At 49.1% G+C, this 18,226-nt stretch overlaps 1 protein-coding gene across 1 annotated transcript in view; it reads right to left on the minus strand.

Annotated features, from left to right (window-relative positions):
* Positions 1-3,136: 3,136 nt before the first annotated feature.
* SORL1 (sortilin related receptor 1) overlaps positions 3,137-18,226 on the minus strand; it is a 171,007-nt gene continuing 155,917 nt past the window's right edge. The window contains exons 42-48 of the mRNA XM_037029058.1: positions 17,559-17,678; positions 16,599-16,763; positions 14,736-14,910; positions 13,726-13,832; positions 10,903-11,095; positions 8,333-8,545; positions 3,137-6,964 (exon numbers count right to left, since the gene is read on the minus strand). Of these exons, the coding sequence (XP_036884953.1) occupies positions 6,897-6,964; positions 8,333-8,545; positions 10,903-11,095; positions 13,726-13,832; positions 14,736-14,910; positions 16,599-16,763; positions 17,559-17,678 (1,041 nt within the window). The 3' untranslated portion in view covers positions 3,137-6,896. The remainder of the gene's footprint in view (positions 6,965-8,332; positions 8,546-10,902; positions 11,096-13,725; positions 13,833-14,735; positions 14,911-16,598; positions 16,764-17,558; positions 17,679-18,226) is intronic.

Raw genomic sequence — 18,226 nt, forward strand, 5'->3', positions numbered from 1 at the left:
AGCAAAATAATGTCCATGTTTCTAATTATTGAATTATTTATGAAACATTTTCTAATTTAAAAAAAGGCTTCACTAACAAAATTAACAAAATTGAGACGGACTCATAGACACAGAGAGGGGATTGGTGGTTGCCAGATGAGAGGCGGTTGGAGGGACAGGTGAAAAAAGTGAAGAGATTAAGAACTACAGATTAGTACTTCTTAGTCCTAATCTTAGGCAGAACAGTCATGGGGAGGTAAAATACAGCACAGGGAAAATAGTCGATAATAGTCTAATAACTATGTATGGCACCAGGTGGGGACTGAAAATGTTGGAACACTTTGTAAAGTATATGACCGTCTAATCACTGTGCTGTGCACCTGAAACCAATACAAAATAATACTGCATGTAAACTGCCATTCAATAAATCAATAAATAATGACAAATGAAAAAAGCAGCTTCACTGATCGAGCATCAGTAGGGAATATTGTGTTCCACATAAATGATTTCACAAAGAAATTTAAGTACGTATACTTCATGTCTCCAAACACCAATTTTAATCTTTCAGATGAAAACCCTTTAAGAAATGCAAACCGAAGCCACGATGAGTTATAAGCTCCCACCAGTCAGAATGGCTACCATCAAAATGCCAACAAGTATCATGTGCTGATGAGGACATGGAGAAAAGGGCACCCTTGGGCCCTGCTGGGGTGACTGCAGACTGCTGCAGACACTGTGAAAAAAGCATGGAGATATGGCAGGAAAGAAAAACACAAAAAGTAGAACCACCATATGACTCCGCACTTCCACTTCTGGGTCTGTATCTGAAGAAAACAAAAACACTACTTCAAAAAGATGCGCACATCCCTATGTTCACTGCAACATTTTAACAGCCGAGACATGAAGCAACAGAGGTGTCCCCGAGAATGAAACTGCAAAAGCGTGGGTGGACCTAGAAAGTGCTGTGCTAAGTGAAGTCAGTCGATAAATACCTTATCTTTTCACTTATATTGGAATGCAGAAAACAAAACAAACAAAAACAAAACCTGAGTCAGATACAGAGATCAAACTGATGGTTGCCAGGAGGGGTGGGCATGGGGGGAGGTCAGGGGAACATCGTCAGTAACACTGTGATCTATTTGCACTTTGACAGATGAATACTAGAGTTAGTGTGGTGATGGCACTGTAAGATGAGTAAATGTCGAATCACTGCACTGTACCACCAAAATGAGTATTTTATACCAACTTGAATTTTTTAACAATGTATTTCTTATGCCCTTGAATTCCCTAAACAGGCAGCATTACTATTACAGACTTTTACCACCGTACCAAAGGGGCAAAGGAGAGTGGTAAGAACAGAAACCTGGGAATGAAGTAAGTCTGGGGTTAAATTTCAACTCTGCTACTTCTGACGTGAGACCTTGGAGAGGTTACTCACCCTCTCTTCAAATTAACTTTCCTCATCTTTTAAAACAAAAGTTAATACCTAAATCACAAGATCACTTTTAAAATTAAGAAGAAATGTTCCAGAGTCTATCACAGTGACTGGCCAGGAACAGAGGCCCCACAGAGTGGAGCTGTCACCCTCACCAAGTGGCTGCATCGTGCACAGAACTCTGTCCTGCCTGGGCCTCGAGGCACCACAGCAGGTGACCCCATCACTGCTTGTAGAGTTCCTTTTCTCTCAGGAAGGCTTTCTGATCCTATAACTATGGGCCTCTTACCTTTCATTGCCAGGGTCTTCCCCTGGTTATTTTGCAGTGGGCTGGGGAACCAGACACTCGTCACTGATGGGAACAGTCCAATGTGGGGGCTACAGTGAGGTGTCCCCCTCACTTTCAAAAACAGTGTCCTCTGAGAGTTGAAACTTGAACATCAACAGTGGAGAGACTAATCTTACAGAAACGATGGCTCTCAAGCCACCCAGATCTTGCTGCAGCCCGCTCTGGGTGCATTTACAATCAGGGCGGCTTCCTTCAGTGAGTGGGTGTGCGTGGCCACGAGACACTGAGAATAAGTCCGAGGGGCCCACAGAGCCAGTGCCCAAGCCCCACCCAGGGGCACCTTCCCCAAAGGGACTTCAAGGATCAAGGCCCCATTATTAAGGCTTGTTGATGTGTGACAGGAGCTATAACCTGAAAGCCTCAGATGCCAAGTGTGTGCAAGGTGCTGGGGTGATTGCGTTCTCCCCAACGCCAAGCGGTGACCGGAGGTGGGGTTCCACAGGACAGAGAACAGGGCCTGGGGTCTGGAACACCTGGCACTGAAGGCTGGTGTTCCTACTTACTCTCCGATTCCCCTTTACCACCTGACTTCATCTCTCTGTGCCTCCTTTTCTTCATCCAGGAAACAGCGTAATAACACTTGTTTCATCTGGGCTCGCTGCTTACAAAAGAGCAGCGGACTACATTCGTTAGATGGAAACCACCTGCACCCCCCAGGTCCCCCACTTTCCAAACCCGAATTACAGGTCAAGCCACTTCCTGCTCCAAGGAAAGAGCAGCGTTCTCCCCAAGACTTCACTGCCTCTTTTGGGGACCTCCTAAAAGTGCCCCTGGACACCCAGCTCCTCACCCTGCCCTCCTGGCTTCTCTCAGACGTGAAAACTGCCCTCTTCGCAAAGTGTCTTCTCTTAATGAATGTATCCACAGCTCAGAGGGACCCACTCCAGTCATCACCCTTGCTGAAAAATCCCAGTCACATCGAAACAGCCTCCACAGCATCTCCCCAACGCTCAGTCGCCACGAAGACACCTTGCCCTTCAGGGGCCACAGTCCACATCTAGCTCATCAGTGACAGAAACGGTCCAGGCCACACCCACAAAGTGAACGTCCTCCCACAGTGGACAAATTGAACGAGTTTTGGCACTGTCCCAGACACCGTTATTGTCCCCCAAAGAACAGCTCAAGACACAAGCAGGTTTTCAATCAGGTGTTTTCTTCACTCAGTTAAATTTTTATTTGGTGAAAAAAGTTGACATTGAGACAGAAATTATCTTCAAGTTGTGCAACAATATAGTAAAATCTTCAGCATAAATCAGCAATTTGGAAACTTATCAAGGCAACTGAAGTCATAAATGTCTATTTTCACTTTGGAGAAAGACAAGTATACAGCATTTCACTTTAAATAAGAGCAGAGTAGGCTTTTATTTTGCTGCAAATACTTTTGATTTTGCTCAGCTTCTAATGATTCATAACAAGAGTCTTTAAATGGAACACGGACATGGAACATGTGAGCACACCACCCCACTTCAGCACTCACATTCACCCCACTCGGGCCATTACACAGGAAGCTAGTGCCACTCAGGTCATCCGGCTCTGACACTTAATCCATGGCACTGGTGCTCAGGGTCGGTGGGTAGGGCCACACACACAACCTGTCCTCCCTCAGGCCCAGCTCAGTGGTGATGCCCCTTCTGAAAACATGTTTATCGTCCTGTACCCAACAGTACATAGCTCCTGGTATTTATTCCATATCTCAGTCTTGCATAGAAAGTGTTCTGTGTAAACTAAATGCACTGGCTTTTATTACACAAAAATTGTACCTGAAAGGCAGCACACACTCCCATTGAGAAAAATAACATAATGTCAAGGTATGATCCCAACTCAAGCAGAGATTCTGTACGGTGTAGAGTCGGTTCCTAAAACCACATATGAAGGTGGCATTCGGCTTGCTTCTACAACCCTGGACCTGTTCCCTAAAGGACTGCCTCCCTCCCTGCTGAAAGAAGAGAAAAACCTTCTCAGGAATTCATCATGACCCCTTAGTGGGATCAGGTTTCTGCCCTCAAGGAAGTCCTGGAAATACAATCTTGCTGGATGAAGGGACTGCTGGGGGATGTTGGCGGGCAGGATTCTCTAAGAAGTGGGTGGTAAGGCCCACACAACACCCTCTGTCTCCCCAGTCCCTCCCCAAATTAAGTATAGTAGAATCTAGGGGGCTGTACACGATGGGCAGGAGAGACCATGCACAGCTGTGTCCCACCAGACCACCCTGAGTGCCGCGGCCACAGTGCAGCCCAGGAACCCTTCTCCCCGAGGTCAGAAGCTGCGGCCAGCCCCACAGTATCACGACTGTATCCTCAGCTTGCTGGGGCAGCCAGCAAGTGCTGGAGCTTCCCACCCACCTGGGAACAGGTCTATAGAGACACAGCATCTCCCTGGAATCCTCTGGGGAGCTCTCCTCTCTGGCATTTTACCTGTGTGGACCCATGTCTTCTAAGGCTCAATGGTATTCAGTGCACAAAGCGGCAAAGACGGCTTCCAGAGGAAGCTTGTGCACAATGCCCTGCCTGCCACACTGAGGGGCTTGTGTGTGCACACACTTGTGATGTGTGTCTAGTATGCCCTGGGAGAAAATGAATCCTATGCTCTGCACAGTGTGAACTTCTGAGATGGCACCTCCAACAAGATGCAAAGGCCCCTTCTTCACCAACAACTGGGGGCTCCAACTGGTCACAGTGAAGGCAGTTATCTGGTTCCTCTCAAAGGGCAAACACAGTTTTTGTTTTCATTTCTTACTGTCACTCCAACCTCTGGATTCCTGCAGGGAGCATATATACATCAAAACCCCGCACAGCTGTGCAGGGGGAAAAGGAGTGCGTGCTTCCAAAGTTCACAAAAATATACAATCTACACATAGCTGCATCTATCTGAGTCTTCACCAACTTTGCTCTTCTGTTTATATAAAATATTCCAGCTCTGAAAGGCTGCTGCTCCTGAAACAGCACAGTGGCATTTTCCAGGGAAGGGGGTGAGGCACAGTACGGGGACGACCAGTCTGCACAGCGCTGGGTGACTGAGTACTGGGAAGCTCTGGTAGTCACAACTGGACACTCAGAAGAGCTCAGGGTGCCAACTGAAGATGTGTGCTCTGTACAAGGCTGGCCTATGGAACAATGGAAAGTGAGGGCTCAGGGCCTTTGTGTAGACTTTTACCGATGTCACTGGTCAGCTGGCAGAAAAAGAGGAGAAAACATACTTCCTAGTGGTTCGAGTAAATGACTTACATTCCATCAGACTGCTGGTCTTCCAGCCACTTGCAGAGCTTAATAAGGGGCAGGAGCGGGCAGGAAGGGGCTTGGAGTTGTGAACAAACTCCATGATACGATACGACACAACAAAGAGAAAGGAATTCCAGTGTGTAAAAGAGGAACAAAGGAGAATGACAGGTAGGACAAGCAAGTACGCTGTAGGAGCAGGTCACTGCCAGCGCCACCAGCAGGGCAGCAGTGTCACCGCAGGACATGATAGAGTCTGCGGCTTGAAGTGGTCCTGCTCCTGGCCGCAGGTGGGGGAGAGGCTCGCAGCTGTGAGCGCGTGAAATGGAGCATATTCTTCTTGTACAATTTGTCAGTCATTGTATTATTTTCCATACGTCCAACGATAAACCTACTTTTCCCCCACCCTGTATATTTTCAAATTAAATTTAATTGGCTCTTTGTTTTCCAAACAATCCCTAGGTAGGAGAAAATGGTATCGTAACCCAAGAATGAGTCTTTTGGTTAAAAGAAAGCATGCACTTGAGAGAAGGCAGCTCACCGCATCTAAGAGAGAGGCTGTGTTCAAAAGCTGGGCCAGCGTGAACCACCCCAAAGCGGACTGCCCTGTGCCCAGGGCTCACCCCTTCCCTCTCACAGGGCATGCTGCAGGGAGGCTCAGCCACAGGGTTCACCATGTGCTGGGCCCTGGGGTCACAACAGCGACTCTCAAGGGTGGGTGCCAGGCCACAGGGAGGTCCTCACCCCCACCACATGGCCACCACTGGAACACAGGGGTGGCCTTTACAGGAAGGGAATAGTGTGGATGCTTCTGTGAATGGGATTGAATGGTCTCAAGTTCATGGACCTCCTGTACCTCTATAGGAATGAACAGTACTTTCTAAGGCGGGTAGACATACAGGCAAGGGAAGTGGAAGAAAAGAAACAAAGAGGATGCACTGACCCAGTTCCAAATGACTGCATGTACTGGTATGGATTTTGAAGGACAACAAGTGGCTACCTCAACATAAACACAAAACTTTACACTTGAGATTCTTCAGTAACACGCAAAAACAAAAACTGAAAGTTTAGGTACTGTGCTGTCTACATCTGTCTTGGCACAGGTCCACAGCTCTCTCCCACAGCCAGAGCAATGCCTGCAGTGATGAGGACACCATGTCTATGGAAGCAGTGACACCATGCTGCAGCTCTGAGAGCCGCATCTCGCAGAAGGCAGCGACCAAGACGTCAGCTGTTGCTGTAAGCAGAAACCGAAGCTCACAGGGCTTCCCAGGCGGCAGCTCTAGGTCGGTGCCATGGAGCCATGCCGCCAGCGCTCTCCACCGGCGCCACCACATGACACACAAGTCAACAGAGAAGGATCGTTTCCAGATGGCAGCACAATGCTCCATCCCTCGCCCCCACGCTCTGGGCTCAGAACACATGTGGTGTCAGGTGACCCCACGGCCTGGCCTTGTACAGAGTCCCAATAAATTAACAAAATGACATAGAAGCATCTTCTCCCACCAACCACTTCCATATAAACTAAACTCAAACAAAATTTAAAATTTGAAGCATAATTTCAAGGAGGAGGGACTCCACCCACCACTCTCTCTTAAAGTTTTTATTAAATACATTTCTGTGTCTTTAGAAAAATAACAAGACTGGCCAGTCTCACAGACTTGGAAGCACACCAGCGGGCACAGCTCTGTGAGCCCTGTGACGGCATGTTGAAGCCACATGGCCACTGAACCAGCCTGGCTTCCAGCTCATAGGTGATTGCTACGTGGTCTATTCATTCCTTTCTCGGTTTTGTTTTGTTTTTGGCCCATATAAAAATAACATTGCAACTCAAAGTGCATCTTGTAAAATAAACCATCAACTCTCTGTCAAATAAAACATTCATGCCACTTGGCTTTGAGGGAGGGAAGAGGCTCTCTCAGGCCATCACCATGGGGACATCATCTGAGAAGCCCGTGATCATCGGTGCGTCTTCATCGTCCTCTCCTGAAGGCAGAATGGTCAGCGCTTAGTGATTCGCTGTGCCCATGTATCAGCCCCACCTCCCACCACTAAGCCCCACCCACCCCAGCCCAGCACACGCCTGCCAGGAAAGTTGGCCCACAGCAGGCGGCACGAGATCAAGGCTGGAACCCAGCTTAGCTTCCCTGGCACCCTTGGGCCATCCCCCCATCAACAGGTGGCCAAGCTTATTCTGATGACAGCTTGAACTTAACCAAGTAAATCAAGTCAACCTTTTGGGAAGGAGAATCTTACTGTCTACTTGGAAGTCCAATGGGTGTTGGAAGTTCCCTGTTCTGAGCTATCCACACCCTAGGTTAGGGCAGGGAACTTGTCGGTTTTCTCCTCTGAATGCACACTGCTCTAAGGGAAAGGACCACAGAGGGTTCAAGTGTTCCAAGGACAGCATCCCAGCCTACTGCTGTCCTTCACAGCCCCCGGCACCATCCTGTGCAGCGAGTACTAATCCAAATTCAGGGTCAGGGCATGGCCCCGTAATGGGATGGCTGCTTTTGCCCTGAACACCAGAAGCAAAAAAAAACAAAAACAAAAACAAAACACACCAAAACCACTCCATTCATGCACACTGTCCAAGAATTTGTAATAAAGTCAAAAAGGGACTGAGAAGAAGCATACAGCTAATCTCAAATGACGAGTGAATGGGACAAATGTCCTTACAGACCAATAAGAAGTCGTCTACAGAAAAGAATGAAGGTGAGACTCCCTTCAGCATTCGATGTCTGGAGAAGCCTCGGTTTGGGGGAAGTCTGCAGACACAGCCAGTTCGTTACAGTACGTAGCCTACTAGTCCCACTGGCGTTTGGTATGAGAGTGTGCATTCATTTGTAAAGGGGACAGTCCCCTCTTCTCCCCAAGCTCTATGTGATTAATACATAAAAGAGGGACCGGGGAGGTGGCACGAGCAGTCAGAAGAGGAACAGCAGAGTAGAAAGGGTGTCTGTGGCCAGAAGCCAACTGGGAAAGCCAGACTGGACTGACCGGGGTCCCCAGAGACACCACATCTCCAGGTCTCTGATGAACCAGAGGGCTAGAAATCCTTGAGAACCTGCCAATCCTTTGGGGGTACCCAAAGCCCAGAACCCCTCTGACCTTCCTGTTGAAGGCAAGCTGCTACCCGTGCTTCTATAAAACCAGTGCCTGGTCAGGCCAGACCGCACAATTGAGAACACTGGTACTTTAACTTAGGAGCCAATTCAAAGCAAAGGGCTCTAACTGGTTTAACCCAAAGCAGTGTACTGTTGGCTCATGCAAACCCCTCTGGAGTCAAGAGATGAGCTGAAGGTAGGAACTTCCTAATCCCGCCACTGGCTTGAGGGAGAAGGAGCCACATACCCAAGTCATCCCCAGAGGAGAAGATGGCCGAGCCCAGCCTGGAGCTGTAGTGGCTATTGGCGAAGGCTGTGAAGCTGCTCTGCAGCCGCCGGTGCTTCATGTACAGGATGCCAAAGCCAACCCCCAGGCTCAGCAGGATCAGGAACAAGATGGGCACCACCACAGCAGCCACGTCAGAAGAGCTGGCCACCTGGACAGCGGACGCATCCTGGCCTGCCGAGGGAGGATGACAACCCGTAAGCCTCCTGTGCACAGGCAGGGAAAAGGACCAGGCCATGCCTCAGGGACCCCCCTCCTCCCCCGACACACGCCACAGAGGCCAGCAGTCTGCGACACCTACGCAGACCACCTGCCCAGCACACCCCCCGCACACGAGGCCCGAGTGTTTCCCTGCTCCTTGCCTTGAGTTGATAGACCCCGGCCTCGTGCAGGCAAACACGGTAATTACATCAGATGCCTAATCACTGCCTTGTGGGTTATTTGGATAATCTCTCGAAAGGCAGACCTTTGTTGGGGTATCAACATTGATTTCATTAGCATTATTATTTAAGACCACTTGTTTGCATTCCATAAGAGGATATGAAATCAGACCACTAATTAATGAGATTGCAATTACTTCCCCTACTGAGCACCAAAGTCCCCCCCACCTGCAATTACCTGTAACTCCATCAAGTGACAAAAATGAGACTCCTTTACTGCAATAGTGCCTTACCAGCTCATGAGGTTTCATGAGGTTTTTCACTTAAATTAGAAGAGAGGGCAAGAGAGCCTTTTTGCGTACATCCAACATTTTTAAAAAGCTCTCTGCAAAGCCATTTTAGTGTCTCTCACCTAACAGCAATGCCCCATCTACTGTCTCAAACAAGTAGATGTGCTTCGTGACGACAAACTGACAGGGTCTAGGGCATGACTTTCTGCAGTGTTTGACTACTGAGTCAGGGGCACTGCCCTCTCTTCCCTCAGATTGGCAAATAAAAAATGACAACAGGCAACACAACAATAGCTGTCCGGTGTGAATGAATCAAAATTACACCTATTTTGGGGTCAGACTGGCAAAAATGTACGTTTTGGTGTCCCGTGTGCTGCGAGCCAACAGAGGTTGACAGTTGCTGCTCTAGGGCAAAGCCATCCCCTGTGGGGCTCAGGCCAGCCTTCCTGAAAGGGGTAGACTTTCAAAGTCAGAGATCCCCGAGAGGTGGAGCCTCAGGCGGGAAAAGGGCACTGGGGAGTCAGTGTTGGCTGAGGCAGCAAGCAGGCTTTGTGGCCTACCTGAGGAGTCCCGCTCAGCAGCCTCTGCTGCATGCAGAAGCCTGGCAGTGCCCAGAGCGTCTTCCTGACAGGAGACTCTCAGAGGCAGGTTGAGAGCCTCATCTAGCAAGTCTACGTCTGTGGCTTTACTTTCTCTCACTGCTGACTTCGGAGAACAACGAAACAGACAAAAAGCCACCACATTTCCTGTGAGGTGGTGAATGACAGGACCACCCTGGGCTGGGGCACCTGGACGGAGACATTGTTGGGGGAGTGACAGGAGAAGGTGAGCTCCTGCCTGCACCCCACTTCCGTGGGCAGAGCCTGGCACGGGGGATGCAGATGGACAGGCAGAACCAGGGGTACTCTGGCTGATGACTCTGGTTCCAGAGGCCACTGGCGGCTGCCCTCACAGCAAGTGTTTCCCCAAGTGAAACAGTTGCTGACTGGTTTCACTTAAAAGGGAGGCTCTATTCCTGACACACCAGGCTCACAAGAGTTCTGTTGTCTGTTTCCTGCAGGATGTTCTAAGAACCTCTAATACCTATGATTCCCCAAAGGGATGTGGTATGCAAGGTTCCCCTTGTTTAGGGCAGTTCCAAGGGTAAACATTCTACCCGAACATGCACGCCCCGGACACAGGACTCAACAGCCTAACACAGGATTTTGACTTGAGCACTGGTTAGTTCTTGGCTGGCAGTAAGTGAAACTAAAAAGACCAGCAGCAAAAAGTTTGTTGAAATCCTGGCCAAGCAACTACAAAATAAGCAGAATTTTTGTGTGAATGGAAGGTTCCCCTCCTCTGCCCTCAGTGTGAGCCCACAGTGGTATCATGAGTATCCCTAGGAGAGACCCCAGGCCAAACCTGGGTTCCCAGCTAAAATGCAGGGGAAGGCTGTAAAATCAGCTACCCCTGACAAGGAAACTATTTACTAACTTGGAGAATCATAGCAGATAGGAGCATATTGGAGGCTCTGAAAAGCCCTAAAAAACAAAACCACAAACTTATTAACCTAGTGTTTCCCAAATGGAACTTCCTTTTTAAACAAAGCCTGTCCACCTTTCCTTGCTTGAACTTTTCATGCAGAATGCAGTCACCTGGGAACTCCGGCTCCTCACACTATGCCTGGCTCAGGAGGCATTTACAGATAAATCGGTGCCTGATTAAATTGGAATATAAGTGATTTTCTGGAGAACTGAATTATTTAAAATGCACTGTAGAACACATTTTCATAGAAAAACACAGGTTCATTGAGCCATGCTACATCCCTGATGCATTTCCCTAGAAAGAGAGCCAGAAACTGGCAGCTATGCCAACTTACCAGCCCCCAAATCATCATACAGCAGGATGGCGGGCTCCCCACAAATCTGGCTGCCAAACAGGCATCTTGCTTGGACAGTGAAGGAGTAATTATGACCCGATTTCAGGTTGGAAATTTTAAAGAAGTTGTCAGTAGTATTCCCAAGGTAGGCTGAAATATTCAAGCCGCTGTCGAACATGTGCACCTCGTAGCCCTGAAGACAAACAGGAGAGATGGCTCAGGAGCCTGAGGAAGGAATCTGACGGCTTCTGTGACAGCTTCCAACCTTGTGTGAGCTCCCAACTGCAAGCTTTCATAGACATCAAAGTACTGCGGGCTTCTTACAAGATCTCTTTACACTACCATGGAGACACTGGATTCGGGAAAGGGGCATTTTCCCTCCCAACTGTCTCCCCTAACTACCACACCCCTGTAAGCGCCCAGCGGAAGCAGTGAGTGCAGCCCTGACAAAAGCCACATTAGCACATATTTCAGCACACATCCAGAGTTCTGGTCCTGGTCGGCAGCCCACTGGTCTCAAGCAGTATTAAATGCCACAAAGAATCTGGACAATTCAGTGGCAGTTTGCTATAAAGGGATCTAAAAGTAAATCAAGATGCCTCGGACTCCAGAAATGGGGTAAGAAAAATGACCTTGTGGCAGAAAAGAGAGGACATTTCTCCATGGAACTATGCATGGGAACTCCATTGTCAGCCCACACCCACAGCTCCTTGCCTTCTAGCTCTTCTAAGCTGATGGCAGCCCCAGACCAGCCACGCCTTAAATAAAAAACTGCCTCAGCCAGCTCTGGAGGACAGGATGACGTAAATGTACGTGCAGCTAGACCGCCTCAGGCACAGCCCCGGAGGCCTTTGCTGGGAAAGTCACTCTAGGACAGCCTGGGCCCCACCTGCTGTGGGGACCAGTGTGCACTATTGGCCTTCTCTGCTAATCCCCAGGCACCCCAGCACTACACCACAAGCCCCCACCAACATAGAAAGACCCGCATGTTGGTCACCATAGCCTTGGCCTGTCTATTCTTGGAACTCGGAGTCAGGGTCAGAAAAGGGCACACGACACTGCCAGAGCCCCCAGGAACAGACCACTACCTGCAGTCCCAACCCGAATGCTGGGCTTCTGCCCCCAGGAGGGATCCCGAATGACTGCCAGCTGCCAAATCCAGTCTCCCAAAGTCACCTGCCTGGAATCCCATCTCCACATTCTTCTTGATGCACTAGCATTCACTATTTTCTGTCTCGCACAGAGGTGGGACACAACATTTGCAAAAACACCAAAGGCGTAAAGGAAAAAACTGAAGTGACATGAACATCAACCAGGGCTCTTCTTGTTGACCATTTAGATTGTTTCCTCCTCACTGCTGTTGTAAATAAAACCACTCTGAACAGCCAGGGACAGACCTTCTCCACACACATTATTCCCTTTGAGTAAGAGGAAAGACCAGCTGGGTCAGACAGCGCCAACACTTCTAATGTACTTCATGCTTCTTCCTGAAGGGCCTCACAGAAGGGTGAACCAACTCACGTTCCCGGAGCACTCACCTCCCCAACTACTGCTCATACTGGTAATGCTCTTTCCCCAAAACATTGCCAATTTAATGTCAAAGTGCCACACCTTTGTCATCTAGATCTCTAGTGAACTTGAACCTTCTTTCAGACATCAAGCTTAATAAAATGGGAAGCATGAGCCCACTTGCTTCACTAGGAAGCTACAGCTTCACACCCCAGGGTACCACAGAACTCTACCCCACCAAGGGCATTAACTCTCCTCCCTTCCCCCACCCAGTACCAGATTGTTAGGGGGAGTAGGGGGAGGTGCTGGACCATACAGGCCTCTCCGTCTCAATGCGGGATGGACCCTGCCCAAAGTTGGTGAAAGCTTCGGAAGTTTGCTGGTCATTCTGGAAAAGCTTCTGGTCTTTTCCGAGTGGAAGATACATAACCCAAAAGAACAAAGAAGTGCTCTCTCTAGCCCATCCATCCACTCGTGTGCCCTCTAGCTTGGAAGCACACAAGCAGCCACTAGGCCTGCAGCAGACAGCGTGGACTCCAGAGGACTAAGCGATCTCTCTCTCTCTCTCTCTCTCTCTCTCTCTCTCTCTCGCCTGGGGGACCTGCACTTGTCCTGCGCATTCGTGCGTGCTCCCTCCGCAGCCACGTGGCCCGAGGCCATAGAGGTTCCACCTGCAGGCTCCCGGAGGGAGGCTGACTCTCTGCAGCACAGCAATGGGCAGTGGCTGGGAACACAGGGCATGCTGGCTGGATGCTGGCCTGCACGGGACTTTCACAAGGAGCAGAAACTCTGGGCCCTGGCCTTGATACTGCTCCTACTGAAGACAAGACTGGACTTTTTCCACAGCCAGACAAACAGGGATAGGACACTGGGAAGTCGGGAGGAGAACCCCCTTAACTGTACATCACCAATCAACCATATCACACAGCCCCATCCTCCCACGCAGGTCTCAGAACATTATTTTTCTGGTGACACCGCACGAACTGAACGTCCACCAATAACAACACTGTGTGGGAAACACAGGTCCCCAGTCCAGCTTCAAGATGCACAGGAGGGGGGCCAGCCCCCTACCCTGTCTCCTAGGGAAACAGGAGTTCAGGACCGAAACTCAGTGCTTGGTGCAGATTCTCATCGTTAATGGGCAGTATCAACACTTCACTAATGAGCAATCCCACAGAAAATGCTGCTTTGCTTCTCAAGTTCCCTCCCTTGCCTGTTCTTCTCCCCATCCCTAACCTGCTATTGAGGAACGCATCTCTCACACAGCGTTTCAGTGAGATGCTGAGAGTCCCTGAGGAGGGAGAAGGAACTCACCCGGCTTTCCTCAAAGTACTTTTCCTTCAAAGCAAGACTTTTCCAAAACAGAAAAACATGGTCATTTTCTGTTATGATTTTTAAGGCATCAGGTGCTGATAATGAAACTGAAAATTAAAAGATGAAACAGGATGCAGTTAGTGGCTACACGCTGAAATTGCCGATGCCCTGTCTGTCAAAGGGAGATTAAAGAATGCTAGCCTTGAAGGGTTAGATTAATTTAAGGAAGGTATAGGACACATGTACTGTTTAGTATAGAGCCTAGCACATGGTAGATACCTTTTAACTGGCATTTCTTTTGTTGTTGTTATAATATCTTTAGCCAAGAAATCTGGACACTAATTGAGTAGCCCTTAGCCCCAAGGACAGCCAAAAACAAACAGGATGGGGAGAGAACGGGAGGCATGGAGGGGACTGGACCTGGGCTTCAATCTGCTGCCTGTGTGTGTCCCATTCCCAGAGGCAGAGGGGCCCAGAGCTCAGTGAGTGGCTGGAGGGCCCGGCCTCCAGAAAGGGGAACAGTGCCATGGCCCCAGCCCACAGGCCACATCAAGGGCCTCGGTGACAGACCCAGCCACTGTCCCCATAACCAAGATCATCACCTGCTTCTTGACTGTGAGAGTGAACAAAGGCTGCCCCAGGCTGGCACAAAGCCCCCCTCAGTCTACCGCCCAGGAACTGGTCTGCCTCCACTGCTGCATACAGTGTTGCCACAAGGAACTACTGTGACTTCACCCAGGTCCCCAGATGCAATGCTTGGCTTTAGTGGCAAACACTCAGTTTTAGCTCCTACCTCGCTCAGTCATTCCTCCACTTCTTCCCTAAAACTGTCAAAACATGGAGGAAATGAAAAGAGACCAGGACATGAAAAACGACAGCCATGCTGGACCTGCAGAGCCCTGGCTACCACACAGTGGCCAGAGGGGTCCCCGCACTGCCCTGCCCCATGTTGTCACTGCTGGGGGCGCTGGCACTTCCTGTGCAAGCGGGCCTCGCCCCTCCTTGCTCACCTGTGGTGACTTTCACGCTGGCTTCTTTGCTCATGTTCCCCAGCTGGACAACGACGTGGTATTTCCCTCCAGGTTCTAACTTCGTGAGAGTGTATTCCACAGTGCTGTTCCGGGATTCTACTTTGTAGCTCCTGTCACTCTTTCGTATTAGATCTTTGACTGCAACTGCATATAACTGAGACAAGAGACAGGTAAGCAGAAATGTGGCATTTCTTCCTCCTTGTGGGTCGGGGCGGTAACATGACAGATCAGTGGCTGTGACCCACAGCAATTTGAGCACCAAAGTCCAACTCTGCTCTTGGGAAGGCCTCTGGATGGCCAGAGCCAATCTTACAACAAGTTCTCACTGCCAGGACAATGCAGAGAAGTATCAATTCAATCCAAAAACAACCCCAGGGAAAGCTGTATTCATTGTGGCATCAGCAGGTACATTGAAACAGGCAAGAAAACCCCAAGTCCAGGGCTCGACTTCCTTATCTCCACCACTGGGACAGCTGCGGGATGTCGTCAGAGGAGATAACGAATGAGCGTGGTCAAAGGAGCGTGCTCTCTCCCAGGTCGCTACTCACATATGTGGGGAGGAGGGGGACACAGAGGGACAGGCAGTCCTCAGGAAGACACTGAGAGTCAAGAGGCATCTCTGCAGCCAAGCACTAAGGCTATTGGCTGATTTCTTAAGAGAAACCTTACATGCAAGAAGGGGCTAGAAAGAAGTATTTGAAGTCAGGAAAGGCAAAGACTCTATTCAGCAAAGATATCATTTAGAATGGGAGGGCAGATAAAGTGCTTCCCAGATAAGGTCAAGTTAAAGGAGTTCATCATCACCAAACCATTATTCTATGAAATGTTAAAGGAACTTCCCTAAGAAAAAGAAGATAAAAAACATATACAGTAAAATGACAACAAACTCACAACTATCAACAACTGAACTTTCAAAAACCAAAAAATAAATGAACTAAGCAAAGAACTAGAAGAGGAACAGAATCAGAGAAATGGAGATCACATGGAGGGTTATCAGTAGGAAGGGCAGGGGAGGGTACAGAATGGAGGAAAAGGTACAGGGAACAAGAAGCATAAATGGTAGATACAAAACAGAAAGGGGGAGGTTAAGAATAGTATGGGAAACGGAGAAGTGAAAGAGCTTACATGTCCAACCCATGGACCTGAACTAAAGCGGGGAATGCTGGAGGGTGGGGGGATGCAGGGTGGAGGGGAATAATGGGGAGAAAAAAATGGACAACTGTAATAGCATAATCAGTAAAATATACTTTAAAATAAATAAGTAAATAAATACTGCTGGGCTGAGCTGAGCAGAGAGGATGGAGGGAAAAGCAGACTGGGGCAAGAGAAATTCGAGTATTTTCTAGATCCAATGCCCCTTCTTTTAAGGGGGCCAATAAAGTTTTATGTGAGGGTCCAGTTCGTAAGTATTTTTGGCTTTGAGAGCCAAATAGTCTCTAACATAAGGGCTCTGCTCTGTAATTCACAGCATGAAAGCAGCCACAGATAATACCTGAACGATGGGTGTACTTGGTTTTAATTACACTCTTTTCAAACACAGGAACAGCCTGGGCTTGGTCTGCAGACCTTCGTCTGCCAATCCATTTTGGAAGGCCAGTAAAGGGAATGTGAGAAGGCAGAGGAGGAGGGACAAACCATTTATTGCAGCTGGGAATAATGAGGAAGGGACAATTCAGAAGAGGTACCTATAATGACCCCCCATGTTTGGCCAGACAAAAGGGGAACCTCATGCTGAGCTCCAATCACCAGGCCTATGGCTCTTACACTAATATAGGGTCCTCCTCTCCCACCCCAAACACTACTAAGCAGCAGCAAGGATTCCAGGACAAGGGGTCCACTCACCAAGTCCTGGTCAGGAGAGTCATACGGGGATTCCCATTTAATGACAGCCGAAGTTTTGTCCGTGCGAACTACGTGCAGGTGACGGGGTGGAAGCCTGCTGTCCGGGATCATCTTCACCACCACGTACTCAGAGGCCGGCCCCTCATATGGCTCCACCACACGGACCTGAAACAAGCGCCACGTGGAATCACGCAGTCCTCACTAAGCCCTTTTTTTCAATAGGCATGATTACAATGGCACCAAAAGGTATGTGGCCTAAAATAATTCCCCACCTACCCTAGATGCCTAATTTGTTCTCCCAGAGGTGCCAATGGTGACAGTTATTTATTTCCTTTCAGAAATGTCTTATGCACATGTAAGTAGACAGTACAGTGTGTGTGTGTACAGACACACACTTATAGATGCTTTTGTGTGCACATGGTGAAAACAATATCACACACGTTAACTTTTCACTTAATAATTCAGCGTGGAAACTTGCCCATGTTGACACATTCAGAGTTGCTGTGTTTCTGATTCTTCCAGACACTTGTCCTGAAGCCCTTGTAGGTAACCTGTGCTATTTGTAACCAGTCCTGTCTCAACAGACATTAACCTCAAATCTGTTATAATCACAAGCAATAGTCTACCCAACATCTTTTTCCAGCACACGTGTTAGGAGCATGTGGGTGAAGTTCCTAGATGTAGAATCTGACAAAAGCTCTCCTCTAGTCCTGCAGTTCTTGTGTGGTCCTCAGTCTCAGTCCTCTGGCTGCAGTGGGTGAGGCTGCCCAACAACGGTCCCAGACAAGCACAGTGCTGCCAGGCATGTGTGTGAGCAAGGGATGGTCCTCCGCTCACAAACACGGACCCTGGAGCCCACCCTCCAGCACCCTAGGGTATGAATCAGTGCTGGGAGCTCAGGAATTGATAAACTCCTTAAAAAGAGAAGCTCCTCTGGGCTTTCTGGTGCGGGAAGCTTACCAGGAATAAGTACTGCTCATCCCGACTGACAATGACTGTCTTGTTGTGCAGTGATGTTGTCTCACTCTTCGGGTTTCGGTAGAGGTCAAGAAAGGATGTAGCATAGAAGATGCCATAAACCTGGCAAGAGGAGACAATGAAACAGGACATTGGCTCAGGGGCCAGAGACCTCACTGTCTTGAAGTCCCTAATTTAAGACCCTGGGAACCGTCAAGAGTGCTCAGAGCAAAGTCTTCATTGAGTGTTCACTTTCCCAGCACCCAAAGAGGGCATGCCAGGCCAGGGCAGTGCCGAGCCAGGGCAGCGCCCACCACTGCAGAGGGAACCGCCTATGGTCTCTGCTCTCAAAGACCTCGGGATTGAGCAGGGACAGCAGAGAAGGAAAAGAGATACAACTGTAAGCAACAGGTTGCAAACATGGAACAGTTAGATGCTATACTAAAAGACTACACAATGAGCCAGGGACAAGAGAGGATCCCCAAAAAGGGTAGCACTCTACCAGTGTGAAGCCCCAAAATGGGGAGCCGAGCAGATGTGCCAAGTGGGATAGGAAGCTGTGCAAACCTGTGGAGGGTAAGCAGCAGGGCAGACACTGGCTGCTGCCCAGTGGACACTCATCCCTCCCTCCACCTCAGCAGAGCCAAGTTGCTTACTAAGCTGGGATGACC

The sequence above is a fragment of the Sturnira hondurensis genome, unplaced genomic scaffold (assembly GCF_014824575.4).
Source record: "Sturnira hondurensis isolate 20B ecotype Veracruz unplaced genomic scaffold, ASM1482457v3 Scaffold0020184, whole genome shotgun sequence".
In the NCBI taxonomy this organism is placed as follows: domain Eukaryota; kingdom Metazoa; phylum Chordata; class Mammalia; order Chiroptera; family Phyllostomidae; genus Sturnira; species Sturnira hondurensis.